The following is a 21612-nucleotide window of genomic DNA, read 5'->3' as shown; positions in this document are numbered from 1 at the left end:
GGGTTTAATTAGATGGTTTTAGAAACACATTTCGTCTGGAAATTGTTGAAAATTAAGGGTGAAAGGTAGAAAACAATGCTCATTAGTATTTTAACTGGTATTATAACAAATACAATTTTAAATATCTAATTCTAAGTTTACATGATTTCTATCATAAATATTTTATACATTACTTGCCTGCTTCTAATAAGTGATCTTCAGTTGGGAAACGTTTTTTGATGGCTGTACTTACAGCTTGAAAGGTAATTACTTGCATCAATATTAGGTACCTGCCTAAAGTCCTCCTGATCATCCTACTTCGTTCATCAGTACCATGAACAAAACTGGCTATCATAAGTGCTGTTCTGGAATACAAGAGTTCAATACTACATCAATATTTACTTAATACAATAAAGATAATCTACTATGGTTAATGCGGAAACATTACATAGTAAATAGAGCAAAATGAAATCAGATATCCCTCCTTTTAATATTAAATGGCCTGAACATTTGCAAAGATTATAACTTAAAGAACAAAGGAATGTTGGCAGTATATTGCTTATTGCCTATTTTATTATAATTAACTTATAATGTTCAAAATCTACTTAATGTATCAGGTATTTATAGAAATTAAACTACTTTATCTTTGTACTCATGCCAAAAATTCAGCTTTTCTTTCTGTGCTGTTAATTCATAGTGTTTTTGCTTTGCTGTTTGGATTGTAGTTCCTTAAATCATTCTTAACAAAATATATTTTGCTTATTGTATTATAAAATAAATTTTATTGCTCTGGTTTCTTGCATGATTTATTACTCTTTTCTAAGAAAACTGAAACATGTAATACTGAGAAAACAGTTTACCTATCAGGCCATGGAATTGCTTCATATTGAGCCCACCATCTTGCTACAACTTGAGAGACATAGAAAGCCAAAACAAATGAAAGAGGAATGAGATCTGTAAAAGCTGCACAATAGACTGATATTTCTTCAAAAACCCTGAAAAGTTTACATATTATTTGATAACTACATTTTTCCTATAACAAAAAAAATTCTTAAAAGGCAGTTATCAAATTTATAAATCAACAAAAACATAGCTGAAAAAAACAAACAAGTAGTGCTGGTTTCAAGTATCAACTATATAAACGTTTCAAACCAGTATCATACTAATACAGATCAATGTAACATTAAACATTTATGAGGGAGGCGAGGAACACCATGATTGTTTTCTGCGTACTTGCTGTGCATAAAGTGATAATCATCTTATAAATATCACCAAGTTTGATGTAGCCTCTCTTATTTATTGGTAAAAATAAATAATTGAACTGTATACATTCACTCATTATGTTATAATATGATGTTTCTCATACCCTATAAGGCAATCTGATGAACTTTATTTTCTTAAATATCATAAACATGTTACGTTTCCCCATTCTAAATTGGCTAGTAATGATTTGTTAGAAGTGCTTTAAATTTGACTCCGAGTAGGAAAAATACAAAGCAAACACTGATTCATAATCCCTCAAATTAAATTTAGGAATGTTAAATTTTGTCGAGAATCTTGAGAGATAAAAAAGGGTAAGTTTTTGTTGTGAGCTAGATTATAATATTTTAATTTAGATTTTTACATCCGTCATGACTAAAGATGTGAAAGCACGTTATGGTCTTGTATTTTCTTTCAGCATTGTGGTTGAGTGTGCCATCTAGAACTTTCACGAGTATCTTGATTAGTGTTGAATAACCAAGTTATGCTAGTAGGAGTGTCGATGCCATATGCCAGCGCTTTTAACTCAGTGAATTTACCTACAATCAGGTTGTCACTAAAATAGACAGCTTGCAAGTGATTGTTTAGTTTTGTTTATGACTTTGAGCTATCAACGAATGCAACCTATAGAACTTGAACTGTTTGGTTGAAGAAATAATTTTCGTTCAGCTAAATGCAGTGAATATTGCATTAGTTTACTTCTTCCTATTGTATTGAAGAAATCAGTTATTTATTGAGAATACAAACATGCTCATTTTCTCTCTAGGACATAAAATCTCCAACTTTTACAACTTTATAAACAATTTTAATTTCTTTGTATTCCACTGGGGTTGCAATTATTCTTTTGATCTTGCATAATGTATTTCATTTTACACAGCCCAAACACTGCTTTTGTTTCTTCTTTACCTTGTTAATTATGGTTTATAAGTAGGGCACCATCTAAATCACCATATTGGGATGGTATTTGTTTGATAATTTAAAACTTGGAAATTTCATACACATGTCCCAGTTTTATTAATTGGAGCTAATTTTATAAAAACTCGATAAATTTAGAAATATACTTTAAGTAAGAACAACTAATGACTAAAGTTAAAAATTAGTTCACGGTTTTCCTACTAAAATTAAAATAGCCTTTTTAATGTCTATCTTTTAACAGATTTACAATAGTTGTTTTAATTTCCACCAGGAGAAGACTTCCATAAATGACAATCCATTCAAGAGTGATTTATTCAATTGAAGAAATATAATCTCATTTTCAAAAGAAAAAAATGCAAATATTTACTGCCGTCCTTTTTTTTTTTTTGTGAGCACTAAATATAACTAATTGTACTGTAGTTACTTAAATGTTAACAGTGCTAAGTTCGACCACTATCTAGGATCTGCGTGACCTGCAATGGTTCACAACAGGAATTACGAGTTCAATAAACAGTATCCACTAATATTTCCGTTAATCTTTTAATAAATCAAGCATATCAAACATAACATTGAAATGTTATTTCAATGACAACAGTACTTCTTTAAAACAACAACAAAAAATCAAAGAACAGATGTAATGGCAGGAAATCTAAGTTAATCAAAATGATAACTCAAAACTAGAGTCTTGCGGCTGAAAAGTGAATAATTATTATACTTTTTACCTTTTTTCTGCTTGAGCCAGTAAGTATCGATATAGTACACTAAGAGAATAATAAAAAATTAAGAAAATTATCACTTCTCTCCACAGATATTTATACATGCTCCCCTTCCATCTTAACAGTAAGTTGGTAAAACCGCAGAGTCTAGCATTGGAGACTTCCAGAGAATAAGTGATCGTCATTCTGGTACAGCAATCACGCTCAGTTTATTTATTGTAGCACAGTAGTCCATAAAATTTCCTGCGGAAAATCAAAATTGTTTTTAGCACATTCAAAATGATTAATAAAATTTCCTGCAATTTATTATAGACCTCAAGATATATTCTTATTCCAATCAAATTTTAAACTATTTGGTCATTTTACTTAACCATGACTTCTTTTACTTTCTTTAACATTACCTGAAATCAGCTGTACACATTTTAATTGAAGTTCTTACTGAATTAAGCCTATATTTATAGCTGCATAAGTACCATAAGTGAGCAGTTATTAGTTGCATCTATTTACTAAACATTTATTTAGAACTGGAATTTTATCAAAAATTAATTTATATAAAAATCCACTATGATGTAGTGGATTATGATAAACTAGTTCATATTTAACTCAAATGAATGTATACCAGATTAAACTGATTTATAAACAATGTCCTAAAAATGAAACAAAAATATAGCAAAAACAGCTTTCTTTTTAGCCTATCATTTTACAGTTTCCCATAAAATTAAATTCTATTTGTAGAGTCATCCTCAAGTTAAAAGGTAAAATTCTTGTGTCTCTCCATTTACCTATTATTTGTTAGTTAATGGGCTTCTAAATCACCCACTTTATGCCCTACGCCACCGCAAATGAAAACAATCTCAACATGAGTTAAGTTATAATATAGAAAAACAAAAACAGAAACTTAAAGTTATAAAACTTTCATGTAACTTGTTTGCATTTGTGAAAAAATACTTTAGATTTTTTTCTTATTTTATATACAATTTTGATTCTGAAGTTGTAATATCGATGTATATTATTCTCTTACTACTAATTCCCACTAAAGCTAAAATACATAGAACCCATCTTTTCTATTCTGTACATGAGCGGCTTCAGAAAATTATATTCGTCACTAAACGTCATGAAATTTAATCCTCGGAAGTTTTGTGTACTAATTATAAATTATACAAACAAAACCTAAAGTACTAGAACATAGAGGAGCATAAAACATGTTTAATGAAGCCTTAAGGAAAATACGTATTTAATAAACAGAATTATCTGAATTTATGTTTGTAGCAATAAAATATCGCTTTAAGGGGTCTTTTTTAACCTCGTAACATAATAAGCGCCTCAGTTTTATTTATTATTAATTACTTGCGTAGTATTCTTAAGCATCATTGAGAAAAAGTAAAACTTTGAGTTTGAATTCTCAATCTGAACAGCACCTTGTGTACATGGAGTAAACAACTAGATCAGAAGTCCTTGAGTTCAGGTACAGAGCCCCTCCTGAATGTTAAACAATTGACCAGAGGGAAGGTCTCCCAGCCATTCAATTCTACTGTTACTAGGGCTGTTACGATTGCACGATTAACCGGTTACGGTTCGGTTACTGCTCTTAACCGGTTACGGATTTCCCAACCGGTTAATCTAAGATTTTTTTCCGAGAAAAATAAACGAGGGAAAACAATACGATTATCGACATTTGCGTGTAAATATTCCATTATTTGACCTTGACATTGGTATGTTTGCCTATCGCAATTTTACGAATTGCTTGCCTTTTTGTTTGGTTGAATTTTCGTTGTTGTTGTTGTTGAAAGCCTTTAGGAGTTTTTGTTAACGTTCGGTGCGGCCGTCACGCGCAAATTCCTAGGGCTGTGACGATTACACGATTAACCGGTTACGGTTCGGTTACGAGGCAAAGATTAAGCGGTTACAAAAGTCCGTAATCGTCGCAGCCCTAACTGTTACAAGGAGTTTTTTTGGTTTTTTTTCTGATGACTCTTTGAACCGAATAACGGAATTAACCAACTTATAAAATATACCGACAGGAGAAAGTAAGTTTTATGCTCAGCGACATCAGATTCGAACATTGAACCCTTCTGTAGGCAGCCAAGCACATTTATTTGTTTTGAATTTCGCGCAAAGCTACACGAGGGCTATTGCGCTAGCAGTCCTTAATTTAGCAGTGTAAGACTAGAGGAAAGACAGCTAGTCATCACCACCCACCACTAAATCTTGAGCTATTATTTTACCTACAAATAGCGAGATTGACCGTCACATATAAACACCCCCACGGCTGAAAGGGCAAGCATGTTTGGTATGACGAGAATTCGAACCCGCGGCCCTCTGATTACGAGTCGAGCAACCTAACCACCTGGTAAAACCAAACGTACTAGCCACCTTACTATGCATGGTTCAAATTATAACCTCAATTAGAATTCAACTACGGTCAGAAATAATTAAAATGAGAACCATCTGAAGTTAATAAAAATCTCAATACTGGAATATAAAAGCAAATAAAATTGTTCTTCTCATGCCAGTGAAATTTTTTTGTTCACTTTAATAATATTATAAATTTCGAACTAAAAAGTTTCTTTTGATATCTCAGAATTAATTATACAAACTGGCAGGTACTTTAAGCATAATATTTAAATACGTTTCAAAATACACATTACATAAAATATTTACGTTTAAAAGTGTCAAATTACCCCCAGTAAGAAATTAAAATCTGCAAACAAAATGCAAAACTTTACTAATATGGCATTGCAAATTACGAAATTCATTGCCAACACACAGAGAGAAATCGAAGACAAAGAACACAATATACTATTGTGCGATGTGACGTTGTAGTCAATTTAAATACATCTTTTTTCAAAAAACAAAGTTAACAGGCTCCTCTCACGAGTTAGTGAGGAGAGAATTTTCTTAAAGAAACTATCCAATCTAATATTTAATTTAATTTGAAATGTTTTGGACATTTTTTATTGTCTAACATGATATTATTCCGCACTCTTTTGAAGTTGTAACGTGACTGAAATCCGTCAGCAAATCGCGAGTTTAATGGCCAAGCACAATGTATTCAGGAACCGTTGAGAACCATCTTATATATTGTGCCGCAAGCCGAGCATAATATTAGGTTGAGGAATAATTCGTGAGCGTTTTTAAATAATTTCATTCAAGCATTACATGCAAGACTATACAATACTTCAATGCATGAACACATTACACCCAAAACATTTATTATGATACTTTATTTCATGTAATACCTAGGTATATAGTATGCATTGTTTTAAACGAAATTGCAAGAAATTAAATGCGAAAAGCAGATGGTGTCGAAAATGCTCGATTTTGTCCACTTGACATTCCATTTAATGAGCTGAAAATGAAAGCAAAAATTAAAGACATGAAAATCAAACACACCATCTATTAGAGCAAAAAATTATCTACCAAATGACATGAAATATTTTGCGAAAGCGTTTCATTTATGAATATATTTTTTTAACTTGATAAAACGCTCACGAATTATTCCTCAACCCAATACTATGCCTGTAGATTCTTAGTGTGTTCCTGTCTGCTCATCTACTGCTACTTATCGTGATGCTTGAGTCTTTCAAACCGAATCGCAGGTGAAATATTTCATATCTCAGTTAAAAGCTGAACATAAAAAGATGATAGCAATTGTTTAATATTGCTTTATCTTACTTTATCGATTATATACTGAATTTGCTCTAAGCAGGTAAACCTTAATTCCAGTTAATACGAAGAGTTGAGAATGTTGTACTTAAATTTTTATAAATTAACAAATGCAAAACGTGTCTCGTAGTTATCACAAAACCAGCCTCTTTTGGAGTCTCTCGATTGAACTTTTAATATTTAACAAATTCTAGTGTAGAAACACCCCTTGACTTCTGAGGGACGTATAAAAGATTGAGAAGCCTTTTGAATGTTATCAAAATTATTCTATAATTTCCTCGTAAATGATAAGTTAGCTGGAACAAAGAGGTTACAATTTAGTGGATAATTATAGGTCCCATAAGGCGTAAGAAAGTTATGTCTTTGTGAAAATTTAGTAGGTTACTCAAACATCAATACTTTTTAGGATATAAATTCAACTAATGAATTAGACAAACTTCCACCTATCAGAAGTTTTTGGTTTATCTCCGACAACTTAAGTCATAACCGAATAATTATTTTCCCTCTGTAACAACATTAAGAGGAAGTAACACGCAAGTAATAATAATAAAACCATTTAATTTCTATGTGAAGTACTTACACTCCAGCAACAATTAATATTAACAGTATTTTTGTTCTATTTTTTGTGATGAAGATATTCGGGACCTTATAACAAATAGAAGTCAGAGATCTACAAGTAATTAGTTGTGTGGACAGTTTTAAAAGCATTTAAAAAGCAATGAAGTTTAGATGGGGCCTTCTTCAGTAATTCTAGAATTAAAGCACTTAAACAAGATACCTATTATTAATCAACCTTTGCTTTCTTTATACCACATCTTTTCTGCAACATGTTCAAAATGTATCAAAGTGTAGTGAAATGACTCCGAAATAGCTATTATAATAAGGCTGCTACAACGTCAAATACAAAATTTCTATAAATAGAACCAAAAACAGTTAAAAACTCAGTGCGAGGCTTAAGAGCTATATATTTCAGATTGAAAAGAACGAATAAATGTCCATGCAAAAAAAAAAGTAAGAAATAATCAATCGTTGAAACAATACTAGCTAGATTGCCGCTACTCAATTCTCAGTAATACCAGATAAAGTCTATCAGTGTCATTTGGAGCGCAAACTTGTGCATGATCAAAGTCTAATTACAGCAGCCATGTCTTTTGTTATGTTTACTGTATATTCAACAATACTTTCTTAGTAACTGCAACTATATTTTGAGCCACAAGAAATATGAGCCCGTTTTGACATCCCAAAACTATAAACTTTATATTAAAAACCATGACGTAAAAATACCATAGAAAAGATCTCGTACCCTATCTTGGATTTCTTTAACGAATAGGAGGAAGAACATAATTTCTAAAGCAAAAGAAAGTACCAATCAACAGCTGTAGTATTCAGGTACACCGACGTCCTACAGGTAATTTAATAAACTACTCATCCTAGACAAACTCAGAACATTATGGTGTGTATGCCTTTTGATAGCAGAGCGTGATTATAATAAATTGTCACAAGTCAATAGGTTTAGGCTTGTTGTTACTTTTCAAACTCCATTTTTTTTCTAACAAATGGCTTATATAAATAGCGTTCCGCCTATCACTGTGTTTGTTGTATGCTAGCCGGCTTGATGAGCTGTGGTGTTAAATGTTAATACGTATATACAAACTAGCGGTATTCAGTAAACTGCGGACATGGTGCAATTGAAACAGTATATTGTTTGATTGTTTTTTTGGTTGTTTTTTTTAATAAAATCCTGAAGAGTGAATAAAGAATGTAGTGTTTAAAAGATAAAACCCTAATACCGTTACCATAGGCTTAAGGCACTCGACTCGTAATCCGAGGGTCGCGGGTTCGAATGCTCGCCCTTTCAGCAGTGGGGGCGTTATAATGTTACGGTCAATCTATTTGTTGGTAAAAGAGTAGCCCAAGAGTTGGCGGTGACGACTAGCTGCCTTCTTTCTGGTCTTACACTGCTAAATTAAGGACGGCTAGTACAGATAACCCAGGAGTAGCTTTGCGCGAAATTCCAACCAAACCGTTAACTTATAAAACAACTAATAAATTCGGGAAGTGTTTTGCAAAAACAAATGTATTTGCAGACTATAATTCTTCAACATTTGCCAAACGTGAAGAAGCAAATGCAAGTGGTTGAACAAAAATATAAAACAGTTTTTAAAATGACAGCGAGTTATTTATTCTTATTACACTGACCGTCTTCATTGGAGATTTCAAACATTTCTCTAGTAAGTGTAAAATTAAAAAATTCTTACCTTTGTAAAACAACATTCATAGTTTGTAATTTGCAAAACTAAATTTTATATTTCTCTTGATTCGCAAAACATCACACGCAGTTTTACTCAGATTACCATACTGGGCATATTCCAATGTACAATAAAGCAACGTTTTTTTACCATGCCGAATTTATAAAAGAGACTAAGTCATTAATCAGAAGGTTTCACTCAATATGGACAAGTTTTAAAATTATTTATATTTATTTATAAAAAATATTTCATTTCTTTTCGGCGACTTTCTTTGCCCAATTCAAGCAGCTACTCAGGAGGATAAGGTCTTATGTAAACAAAGTCTAACACAGCGGTCTTGACGGCGAAACTTGATATAGTCGAGCGCAAAATGAGTTAAATTAGCCTATATATGTACGTTCCTCGAAAACCTTTTTGTTATCTTGCATTAACGTCTAATTCAAGTGAAATATAAAATGCTAAAGCAAAATTTAAAAGAATACAGAACTGTAACTGCGGCGGAAATAATTCACAAACATCTCTTATTCTGACAACATGTAATCAAGCTCAGCTTTTATATGTATTTGTTCCCGTTTCTATGCGAATATCCGCTCAACTGGAAGCCCTATTGGGTTATACAGTTGAAGCTGTCGAACAGTCCACAGCAGAGTGTGGCAAATCAAAAATTTATTAGACTACTGTCACATGTATTTTTCATTTTAACTTTGTTTTTGGTGAAGTGAAATCTGTAATATCGATAGAAAGTTCGTTATTGTATAGTACAGAGGAAGTTTCATAAACAAAGCGCAACAGTATAGTGGGATTAAACCCACCTTAATTGCATTTCGATATCTATGAATGAGCTCCTTACAATCGAAAACCTCAGAACAGAACCCCAGTTCTTAGTGATATCCTGATTTTATGGTACAGTGATGTTTTTTTTGCCATTTTGGTCACCATATTAGAAACAATAAAAGACGTATGGTAACGCTGAAGTCAGGAGTATCAAAATCTAGGTACAGACACAAAGTTGTTCCAGCATCTTTCATGGCACGAAAAATATGGGTTATTATTGTGTATTAGCAGCCATCTTGAACTTATTATTTACTGAATATCTCAAAATGCTCGAAAATGCCGAAGTGGCATCATCCATAATCAGTACATTTTGAGTTGTATAAAGAAACAATAGACAAACATTTGATAAACACTAATACCACATCTGACCCTATGCTGCAGACTAATGGCATAAATTATGTGACCAAACATCAAAATATAATCTAAATAAATGACATCTCTCTCTCGCATTGTAATCTTTAAATGTAAAATTCATTACACTCATAACTTACATATTGTTATGTGCAACAAAATTCACACAATCCCTCCTGGAAGCTGAAAATAGTTTTTGGTCTACTCAGTACTCCATTCATTCAGTTAAGCTCGCTAGAGAGTAGAATCCATTGTTAGCATGTTGAGTGCCATCTGATACATCCAGACATTCGTTCATATATAGTAGTGGGAAAACATCAATACATTATATCATACTGAAAGATCTAAACTCCATACACTTTTTTCATTCCTTTATTTTTTTCTGAAAATAATTACAGATAAGGATCCATCATCCTTAACCATCCACTCGATTTCAGCATTAGCGATATATATGGTTCCCCAAAGATTGATTGATTTAGTGTTTTATGGCACAAAGCAGCTAGGCTATCTGCGCCAAACGTCCGGTAAAAAGGTAAAAACAAATTAAATGTAGTAAAATACAGAAAAGGAAATGAAGGTAAAACAAAACATCATTGAAAAACAGATAAAGCATAAAATCAATGTTGACACCTACTTTACAATGTTGAGAGAAAGCAGAGTAAAGTAAGTTGTAAAGTACTTTCTGTAGCATAATGGTAATGATCATAACCCGCCAGGAAGACTAACAGGTAAGTTCAAGAACCACCATCAATCACCTGAAGTTGGTCTTTGCAGTCCTGGTTCCGGGTTATGCGTCATAGCAGCCATTATCAAAATGTAAAATAGAAGGTTTAAAAGACACATAGCAAAATCGTAATAATGAGTAGTCAAATGTCCAGTAAAAAGGTAAAAGTAAAGTAAATGTAGTAAAATTTGTAAAAGTAAGCGAAGGTAAAAACAAAACAGCAATTAAAAATAGAAAATTGCATAAAACCGATGTTGACATCCAGTCTACAAAGTTGTAAAGACTTCCTGTAGCAGAATGGTAATTATCATAACCCGGCAGGAAGATTAACAAACAAGTACTAGAACCACCGTCAGTCACCTGAAGTTGATCTTTCCAGTCCTGGTTCCGGTTTAAGGGTAAAGTAATAAAAGTTTAAAAGACATGCAGCAAAATTAGAATAACAACTCGCCAGGACGACTAACGGGTAGTTCAAACGGATAGTTCAAACAGCAGCGTTAGCCACCTGAAGTTGGCCTTTCCAGTCCTGGTGTCGAGTTATTTAATGTTCTGGCCATTTTCCAATTTCAAATTGAACTAGAGAAATTGAAACTTTGAAAAGGGAACCACAATTAAAAAGGTGTAATGAATAAATATCCAACACTTAAATGAGATTAAAAAGATTAATGGTCATTAAAAAAACTAAAAACTTTATCAAGGTGGACAGTGTCACCATGACCAATAACACTGTCCAATGTGACAGATAAACCCTGGGAAAAAACATGTTTAAAATAGTGCCGTCGTTGAGAGTCGTAACGGTGGCAAGAAAGTAAAATGTAGCTCACAGTGATTTGAGTGTTACATAAACTACACACTGGCGCAACAGTTCCATATAAAAGAAAACGATGAGTTAAAAAACTGTGACCAATGCATAGTCTAGTTAGAACAACTTCCTCCTTCCGAACCTTACGAAAGCTAGATGGCCAAAGCCCAATAAAGGGTTTTATTTAGAAAAGCTTGTTGTCGCGTTGCTCACTCCAAGTGGACTGCCAGCTGGCACGGAGCCGAACCTTGAATACATGACCATAGTCCATGTACGGAATAGGCACAGTGGTGATAGTGCCAGAGCAGATAGATTTCGCTACCGTGTTGTCTGTAAGCTCATTCCTGCGAATACCAACATGGCCTGGTATCCAGAAAAACTGGATAGAAGTAGCAGTTAATGAGAAATGGGCCAGTCGGTTTTGAAAATCAGTGAGAACAGGGTATGAGCCAACATGTAGCGATTCCAAGGCCAGTAGAGAACTAAGGGAGTCAGTATAAATAGTGCAGTTGGAGTACTGCTCAGCTTCAATATGATCCAGGGCAAGAGATATGGCGTACAGTTCAGCAGTGAACACAGAAGCTGTAAAGGGGATTCTGTACAAAACCACCAAACCACAACAAACCATGGCAGAGCCCACTGAATTACCTGATTTGGAACCATCTGTATAAATTGGAATGGAATGATTGTTTGAAAGATGTTCATTAAATAAAAGACGGTACTTCCAATCTGGAGTATCTGCCTTTTTCAGATGACTGAAAGAAAGGTCACATTTGGGGGGCTGTAATAAGCCATGGTGGGATGGGCTGACCTGTGGATTCTGAAATGTTATTCAAGGACAGACCCAATTCATCCAACTGCGCCTGGATGCGAAGGCCAAAAGGAGCAATGGAAGATAGTCTGTTCTGAAAAAGTACGGCCCACTGAGGAAGGAAAACACATCCCCATATGGGATGCTTTGGTAAGGAACGAAGTTTCAAAGAATATAGTAAAGATAGTTGCAAACAGCAAAGGTGCAGAGAAGGTTCATGAGATTCAACGTATAAGCTTTGAACTGGAGAGGTGCGAAAAGACCCAGTGCAGAGTCGAAGTCCTTGGTGATGAATGGGGTTCAGCATCTTTAAGGCCGAGGGTCTGGCAGAGCCATAGACCATTGATCCGTAGTCGAGTTTTGATCGAATAAGAAAACAATATACCTGTAACATAGAACATCGATCTGCTCCCCAACTGGCAGTAGAGAGGACATGGAGGATGTTCAGTGCTCTTGTGCATTTGACCCATAGCTACTTTAAGTGTGGTATAAAGGTCAGCTTACGGTCAAAGATTAGCCCCAAAACTTGGTCTCAGGGACCACTGGCAGCGAAACTTCACCAATATGAAGTTCAGGATCAGGGTGAATACCTCGTTGGCGGCAAAAGTGCATGCAAACGGTTTTAGAGAGAGAAAAATTAAAGCCGTTCGCCATATTCCACTTCAGTACACGATTGAGGGCAGTGTGTAGTTGCCGCTCAATATATCTCATGTTCGACGACTGACACGAGATGTGAAAGTCGTCAATATACAGCCCATTCGCAACAGTGAGAGGGAGTTGTTTAGTGATGGCATTTATCTTTATACTGAAAAGTGTGACACTCAAAACACAGCCCTGAGGGACTCCAAGTTCCTGTAGAAAAGAACGGGAAAGTGTCGAACCCACACGACTTGGAATCTCCTGTCCATTAAACATTTTTTAATAAACATGGATAAATGGCCACGTAACCCATATGTATGGGGGTCTCGCAAAACGCCATACCTCCATGTTGTGTCATAAGCCTTCTCGATGTCAAAGAATACTGACACAAGATGTTGGCATTTGAGAAAGGCTTCTCTGATTGATGTTTCAAGTCGAATTAGGTGGTCTGGTGGAGAGCTGTTGTCAGAACCCACACTGGGTGGGCGAGAGGAGGTTTTTTGATTCAAGGAACGAAACAAGACGAGCATTAAGCATCCTTTCTAAGGTCTTACAGAGACAGCTCGTCAAAGCAATTGGATAGTAGTTTGAAGGAATCTTTGCATCCTTCCCTGGCTTAGAGAAAAGTAAAATAATAGCCTGGCACCAGGCATCAGGAAAAACATTCTCCTGCCAGATCCGGTTAAAGACAATTAGAAGGACATCAAGAGAAGCAGGAGATAGATGGTGCAGCATGTCATAGTGTACATCATCAGGTCCAACAGATGTACTGCCAGACCGATGAAGGGCCATTTTCAGTTCCACCAGTGTAAAGGGACAATTATAGTCAAAGAGACAGTCAGTTCGAAAGAGGTGAACGCTCTGCCCGAGTCTTGATGGCCAAGAAGGTGGAGGAACAAGCAAAAGTGCTAGATACCCGGCAAAAGCTTTCACCTAGAGTATCAGCAATTCTCCGGACATCAGGTGCCTCCTGACCATCAGAGAGCAAGATCGAGAGGGGGGGACAGAATTGTAGTGCCCAATGACCTTTCGAATCCTGTCCCATATGATCTTAGAACTGGTGGTAGAAGATATGCTAGTTGTGAACTTAATCCAAGATTCCTTCTGGCTTTGACATCTTATCCACCTAGCATATGCACGGGCCCATTGGAAAGCGACACGGTTCGAAAGTGTGGGATATCTACAAAAAGTATCCCAGGCCCATTTTTGAGCCTTCCGTGCTAAATGGCAAGCAGGATTCCACCACGGACGAGGATATCGTGGAAAACGTGTCGAGGTTTTAGGAATACACTGAGCAGCTGCTTGTATAATACAGCCAGTTACAGCTACCACACAGTCGTCTATTGATCCTGCCATCGTGAATCAGCCATCAAGTTCAGCGAGAGCAGTAAAAGTGGACCAGTCTGCCTGATCCAGCTTCCACCGGGGCACGCTGGTAGGGTGGCATCGACCACGACCAGTCTCTCTCAAAAGTAAAGGAGAATGACCACTGTCTAGTGGATTATTATCAACCCTCCATGAAAAATGGGAGAATATTTTTCTGAGAGATCAATAGCGGTAAAGGACTGACTAGATGCATGAAAATAAGTGGAAGAACCAGTATTGAAAAGAAAAAGGTTGTGATCAGAGAGCATACGCTCTACAGAGCGACCCCTACCATCAATAACAGCACTTCCCCAGAGGGGATGATGTCCATTAAAGTCCCCCAGGAGTAGAAAGAGAGACGGCAACTGTTCAACGAGAGGATCAAAGTCTGATTGATCATATGTCCCTCCAGGGGACAGGTAGAGAGAACAAACAGTGATGGTATGACCCAAGGAAACACGGATGGCTACGGCCTCCAAGGGTGTGTTGAGTGACAAAAACAGGGTGGGCACATGGTGATCAACCAACAGTGCCACCCCTCCATGTACTCGTCCATCACACAGCCTGTCATTTCTGTACAGAAAAAACTGCCGAATTGTGACTGTATCAGCAGGTTTTAGAAATGTTTCTTGTAAGGAAAGACATACAGGATGGCAGGAAGCAATCAGTGTTTTTATATCATCCAAATTAGAACGTAAACCTCGACAGTTCCATTGTATCAAGGTGGCCATGTTTAATGACAGGTAGGCGAAGTGGCTGGAGAACCCTTCTGTTTACAACCACGTCTCTTTTCCTTACTGTCCTCAGTCGAAGGAGGTCTATCAACCTCCATGGATCCTGCCCTGGGTCGATTGGGCAGGTCTTTGTTATTGGAAGTGGATTCCAGTAACTGAGGACACAAACGAATGATTGTTTTGCCTCTTGGAGTGGGAGAAAAAGATGTATCAGAAGAAATGCCTGTATTTGAAACTAAACGATGTGGATCTTGAGGTTTGTTGGAATGTATGGGAGGAACAGAGATGGGTGTGGAAGTCGATTCATCTACCTTTTTAACCATGTAGGTCAAAAGGCTTTTCATTTGTTTAGAAAACAATTCTCTTGGAGGCACAGAGATCTGTCTGCACTCCCACTGTAGTTGTGGAACGAAGTGCAGCAGCATATGTCCGAGATGGAGTGGCAGGCAGCAATTTCCGAGCCTCAGAATAACTAATGTTATGAGTCGTTTTCAGACGCTGCACCTCTTTCTCCTCTAACCATTTTGGGCAAAAATGAAAGTAGGAAGGGTGAGAACCATTGCAGTTGACGCAATGTGGATCCATGTCACATTCATAGGCATCGTGGTCCTTGCCACCACAACGAGCACATGTCAGGGAACCACGATATGATGTCTTCAAGTGGCCGAACCTCTGACACTGGAAACATCGAAGAGAGTTTGGAAGGTATGGCCGTACCCTGCAAATTAGATAACCTGCCTTGATGGTGGCAGGTGCACGTGATGATGTAAATGTCAAAACAAGGGTATTTGTTGGCAGTGTAACTCCATCTTTGCGAGTGGAGATGCGCCTCACTGCAGAAACTCATTGAGTGGAGAGACCAGCAAGAATCTCTGATTCGGGGGACGTTCTTCAAATCCCTCTCAACAATAACTCCTCGTGATGAATTCAAAGTAGCATGAGGGGTAACCTCAATAGGTACATCCCCAATTGCCGTTGAATTCAAGAGGAGTTCACTGTGTTGGGTTGTGGATGTTTCAACTAATATGTCTCCAGATCGAAGCTTCTTTACTGACTTTGGAGTGCCAGCAAGACCCTCCAGTTCCTTCTGAATAAAAAAAGGGGGACATTTGCCCTAAAGATTTTTCTGAAAGAGAATGTAAAATCATAAAATGGGGTACGTGTGTTACAGATGTTGAAGATTGCTGCTCAGTCTTCTAGACGTGGTCGTTTAACTATTGACTGTTTTTTCACTATTTTATTTAAAATTTTTGGAGGATCCATAGGGAAAAAGAAAAATTTCGGTACCCACTGACCCCACCCACCATGGAACCCTGCGAGGAGACGCACTACAATGTCATGCAAGGACAATGCAGCAACGCCAGGGTTTCATGAGCACTATACTCAAACACCAGCATCAGACACAATGTCCACAACACCCGTTGAGAACTTCCAACACTGGTACTTGGTTGACTCAAGCCCAAGTGGACCAGCCAATTGACCCAAGGAGGCCCACCCAAAGGCCGCCCGTCTACAGGAATTCAAGGCCAAAGTGGTGTGTTAGGGTTGGACCCCTCAACCACCAGGATCCTCTCCTCCCCTTCACGGGTCGCCAAGCACGGCAAACACGTGAGTGAATGTTTAGGTCCCAAAGAAGGTAACCAGACAAAACAGAACCATCCCTGGGAGGTCCCCTCACCATGTACAGGAATCCACACCGAGGGGTTCCCCAAAGAAACCTGCACAAGTGGTGTTTTACAGAACATGCATCAATTATTTTATGTTATGATGCAATAATTGTTGTCAAACCCATCATTAAACAAACACATAAGCATACTCCATAACAAATTCACTGAGTTCATGTCCCTGTGTTTCGTTCATACGTAACTCTCAGACTGATAAAGTGGCTGTAAAACCGACACTATTTTAGGTTTTCATCACTCCTACCTGTTACCATGTCAGTGATAATTCTGGATAGAAACTAAATAAGTAAATATCCATAATTAGACAAATACCACCACACAAGTATAGTCGTTTAAACAAATGCATCCTACTTTCCAGACATCATTGTATTTACTAGTTTTATCACAATAATATAAAGCAATACTACACACGACTAAGTTTATAGTACATCATGAAACTATGGAATATTAGAACTCTTTCTGCCACTTGTTGTTAAGGTCAATCTCCTCAATATGGAATGGTTTTCCACAGATCTGCAGTTCATACTGTACAAGAAAAGTGATAATTTCTGCAGTAATTCAATTCATAATATATCAATGCCCGAATCATGAAGCTAATTACTGCTTCATGGATGGTTTAACCATGACAAGTTAACTTGGGCAGCCCTGTTGTCATATTTGAAATGTGTCCGTTTTCATGAAGCATATGAAAGTAGATTATACTGCAGTCAATGTTCGGGGCTGTCAGTAGCTACAACTGTCCTTTCACTCCAGTATATGGTTACGTATAAATACTTTAAACAGGAGTCACAATAGAAATTAAGTCTGTTAGAGAAAATGTTCCCAAGAGCAATTTGGTAATACAGAGTTCACTTGGCAGCCTTTTCATGGACATCTCATCGTGTACAGTAGATGACGTACACTAAATGGCTAAAAGCATGTGGACACCCCTTCTTATTAGTGGGTTCAGCTATTTCAGCCACACCCATTATTAAAAGGTGCGTCAAATCAAGCATACAGCTGTGCAATCTCCATAGACAAACATTAGTAATAGGATGGGTCTGTGCTCAGTGACTTTCAACATGGCACTGTCATAGAATGCCACCTTTCCAACAAGTCAGTTTGTCAAATTTTTGCTGTGTTACAGCTACTCCGGTCAACTGCAAGTGCTGTTATTGTAAAGTGGAAACGTTCAGGAGCAACAACAGCTCAGCCACGAAGCGGTAGGCCACACAAGCTCACAGAACGGAACCGCCGAGTGTTGAAGTGCGTAACGCGTAAAAATCGTCTGCCCACAGTTACAACATTCGCTACCGAGTTCCAAACTGCCTTTAGTACAACGTTAGCACAAGAACTGTTTGTCAGGAGCTTCATGAAATGGGTTTCTATGGTCGAGTAGCTGCACATACAAGCCTAAGATCACCATGAGCAATGCCAAACATCGACTGGGGTGATGTAAAGCACGCCGCCATTGGACTCTGGAGCAATGGAAACGCGTTTTCTGGAGTAACGAATCACGCTTCACTATGTGACAGTCTGACAAATGAATCTGGGTTTGGCGGATGCCAGGAGCACGCTACCTGCCTGAATGAATAGTGCCAACTGTGAAGTTTTGTGGGGGATGAATTATGATCTGGTGCTGTTTTTCACGGTTTGGGCTAGGCCCTTTTGTTCCAATGAAGGGAAATCTTAATGCTTCAGCATACAATGACATTTTAAAGAGTTGTGTGCTTCCAACTTTGTGGCAATAGTTTGGGGAAGGCCCTTTTTTGTTTCAGTATAACAATGCCCCCCGTGCACAAAGCGAGGTCCATAAAGACATGGTTTGCCGAGGTTGGTGTGGAAGAACTTCACTGGGCTGCACATAGCCCTAACCTCAACCCCATCGAACATCTTTGGGATGAACTGGAACGCCGATTGCGAGCCAGGCCTTCTCGCTCTCCCTCACAAATGCTTTTGTGGGTGAATAGGAGCGAATCCTCACAGCCACGTTTCAATATCTAGTGAAAAGCCTTCCCAGGCCATATTAATGGCCATGGTTTTGGAATGAGATGTTCAACAAGCATATATGGGTGTGATAGTCGAGTGTCCACATACTTTTGATCATATAATGTATTTTGGAATACCTTTTGATGCAGTTTACTGAGATAAAACATGCAAGTGGTTAAGTTCTTAGCCTTTGAGCCTTGTACTTGCCCCTATGAATTACCTGGTTTTCCACAGGGTCGAATCTGCTTAACAACATAATGACAACTGTGTCCCAGTCATCCAATTATCCCTCATCCAAATATTTTACTATCAAGTGCTGGACCATTCAAACTCAACAAAAAATGCACTTGCATCGTGATGAATATTTGGCAGAGTCGTTAGTAAAATACTCTGATATACAAGGATGCATGATGTTATTACCTCCCACATTTGCCCTTAGTAAGTATTATTGGCTTACCAAAAAAGCTCATGATTGATCAAAATATCAGTAAGGTCACAGTGAGATGGTGGCTGCTGCATTCTATGGCAGCACAATTCTTCATGGTGAACTTCCTTCATTTACTACAGGCACCTTACTACTCTCCGTGGTAATACGAGACAGACCTGAATCTGTAATTCATGTTTTAGTAAACGAGCTTTAAGAAATCCCATTTGTAACATTAGACACAAGCTGTGGGAAAGTAATACAAATATCTATAGCAAAAATACATGTGATGAATTGATCAAGATGCAGGACAGCAACACTAACAAAACAAAGTTTTAAGACGTTCAGTTCGAAATTCCAAAGTAGGCAGAAAGTTAATAGCAATATACTTAAATAGGGTAGATCACTTACAGTCCATGTAATATCAACGTCAATTTGTCATCCCATAAGAAAACAAACAAAAGTTGTGTTCCTGGTATTTCCAAACCTTTAATGACTAGTATAACTTGAGAAAATATAGTAAGAGTCCTGAATAACGTTTCATTAACTCCTACGATAGTTAAAAATACTCTAGGTGAAAAATATTTAAAAGTATGTAACTAGCGAAAGGAAAAAGGTTGCTACAGCCCCAAAGCTAATTTCTTTTTACATGAAACTAAACCATGCCTAAATGCAAGTGGGCTTATTTATAAATTTAAAATTAGAAACCTATCCTTTTAAACGCAGGACACCATTTCAAATACCACAGAGACAACCTCAGTTAGCTTCGAGAAATACAATCTGCTCATAACCACCATTATTCATTTTTATCATCTATGTTTCTGCATGAAATAATTAATCTTTTGAGATCAAGTTGCAACAACCACTTATCAATATTTCACTTCAAAGGAATGATCAAAAACAAAGTTTCTACTCTTGCTTACAAAAATTCTTCGTTCATGAAAATACTTATAGAACTTACGACATTCTATTACCACGTGCTTACCTCAGGTATAGTTTCTTTACATGGTCTAACAAAATGCCCTTCTCGCGCTTTACAGAAAAAAAGTCAAATAAAAAAGTTTAAAATAAACTCTGCAGTAACAAATCCTAAAGTTATAGCATCAAACTGTTACTTAACTTAGGATGATTAAATTATACTAATATGAATTTTGAACCTCACCAAATCTGTACAGTGCACATTTCCATGCTCAATCTGCAGTGTGATTTCCATTGCGGGATACACTGTTGTAAGACTCTTGTTCAAAACGCACCCTTCCTGCAAGCTTTCCGTGATCCATCAGCGATGTGAGAATGACAGTTTCTTAGTGTTCATTTCAACAGCCTAATTGCACAGAAATCCATTGATGCTACATTTAGCAATCTGATCAGTATGTCTTCATATATCCATTTCATTCTCCAGCTATTTGGGGTATGTGACAGTTGAATATGTTCTGGAAGATACTTATGTGCACGTGATTTGTGTTGCTTTTCCAAATGAATATCCATCTTGATTATTTTACATACTGTTATGTGGAAAATATCAGAAGTCTTCCTTCCACCTTTGTATTTGTGGAGTATCACCTGTTACAAAATGCTAAACTTTGCTCACCACAGCTGCGATGCAACTTTTTATTGGTCATTTTTGCAGGATTTTCGTGCCCTAAATTCGTTCATACTCCTGCTTATCAAAACAGTTAAGTAGAAGAATATTTCAATCGTGGAAATTCTAAACCTCCAGTTTCAAAACATGATGATTCAAGTGTATGAATATCTTATCAAAATAATCTGTTGCACTGTTCCAAATATTAATACATTTGTTGTGGCATTCTACCACCTATCTAACACAAAACTATCAAAATGTAGTTGTGATATTTTCTGTTCTACAGCGAGTTTATATATGTGATAATCATATGATTTACCGATTTAAAACATCTAATATAATGTATTCAACCCTCTGTATTCAGGTCCATTTATGTCATACTGGTAAATTATACATATCTGTAATACACGGCAGATTAAAAAATGTTTTGTAAAATAATAAAATAACAGATAATAATAAAGGCAAATATACAAATAAAAAGTGTTTGAACAAAAATATAAAGTATACTCTTCAAAAAAAGAAACGCAAAAGGGTTATTTTTGTTATTTTAAATAGAAATATATGTAATAACGTTACAAGCTCAGAGTATGTGATGTTACACGTGTTAAGGCACTGATTGTCAAACCAAAATGACAATAAAAGTTGTGCACTTTGAAAACGCAGGAAAACATTGGAATTTTCGCCAAAACGCATGCGTGTCCAAGAAATTTATTTGAGAGATCTGCATGTTCTGAAAGTGCAACATGTGCAAAATCCCTATAAAAGTGACGGGTTCTCGGTTTCCATAGCTCAGTGTTAAGCCACCGACACGCAATACAGTTACGCCAAGACTGACTGAAGCACAACGCAACAACGCCATTGGTCGCTTGGAAGCAGGCGAATCTCGATCAGATGTTGTCAGAGCTGTGAAT

The 21612-nt window shown here is 36.7% G+C and overlaps 1 protein-coding gene across 2 annotated transcripts in view; it reads right to left on the bottom strand.

Annotated features, from left to right (window-relative positions):
* Positions 1 to 21612, bottom strand: part of LOC143225578 (bestrophin-2a-like) — a 68347-nt gene that overhangs the window by 26726 nt on the left and 20009 nt on the right. For both annotated transcript variants that reach the window (XM_076455275.1, XM_076455274.1), the window contains 3 exons: positions 2877 to 3113; positions 840 to 974; positions 178 to 344 (listed from right to left, as the gene is read on the bottom strand). In XM_076455275.1, the coding sequence (XP_076311390.1) occupies positions 178 to 344; positions 840 to 974; positions 2877 to 3055 (481 nt within the window). In that variant the 5' untranslated portion in view covers positions 3056 to 3113. The remainder of the gene's footprint in view (positions 1 to 177; positions 345 to 839; positions 975 to 2876; positions 3114 to 21612) is intronic.

Source organism: Tachypleus tridentatus, chromosome 9, assembly GCF_004210375.1.
Source record: "Tachypleus tridentatus isolate NWPU-2018 chromosome 9, ASM421037v1, whole genome shotgun sequence".
In the NCBI taxonomy this organism is placed as follows: Eukaryota; Metazoa; Arthropoda; class Merostomata; order Xiphosura; family Limulidae; genus Tachypleus; species Tachypleus tridentatus.
Note: the sequence above shows the minus strand (reverse complement) of the source record. Positions and strands in the feature narration are given on the sequence as shown.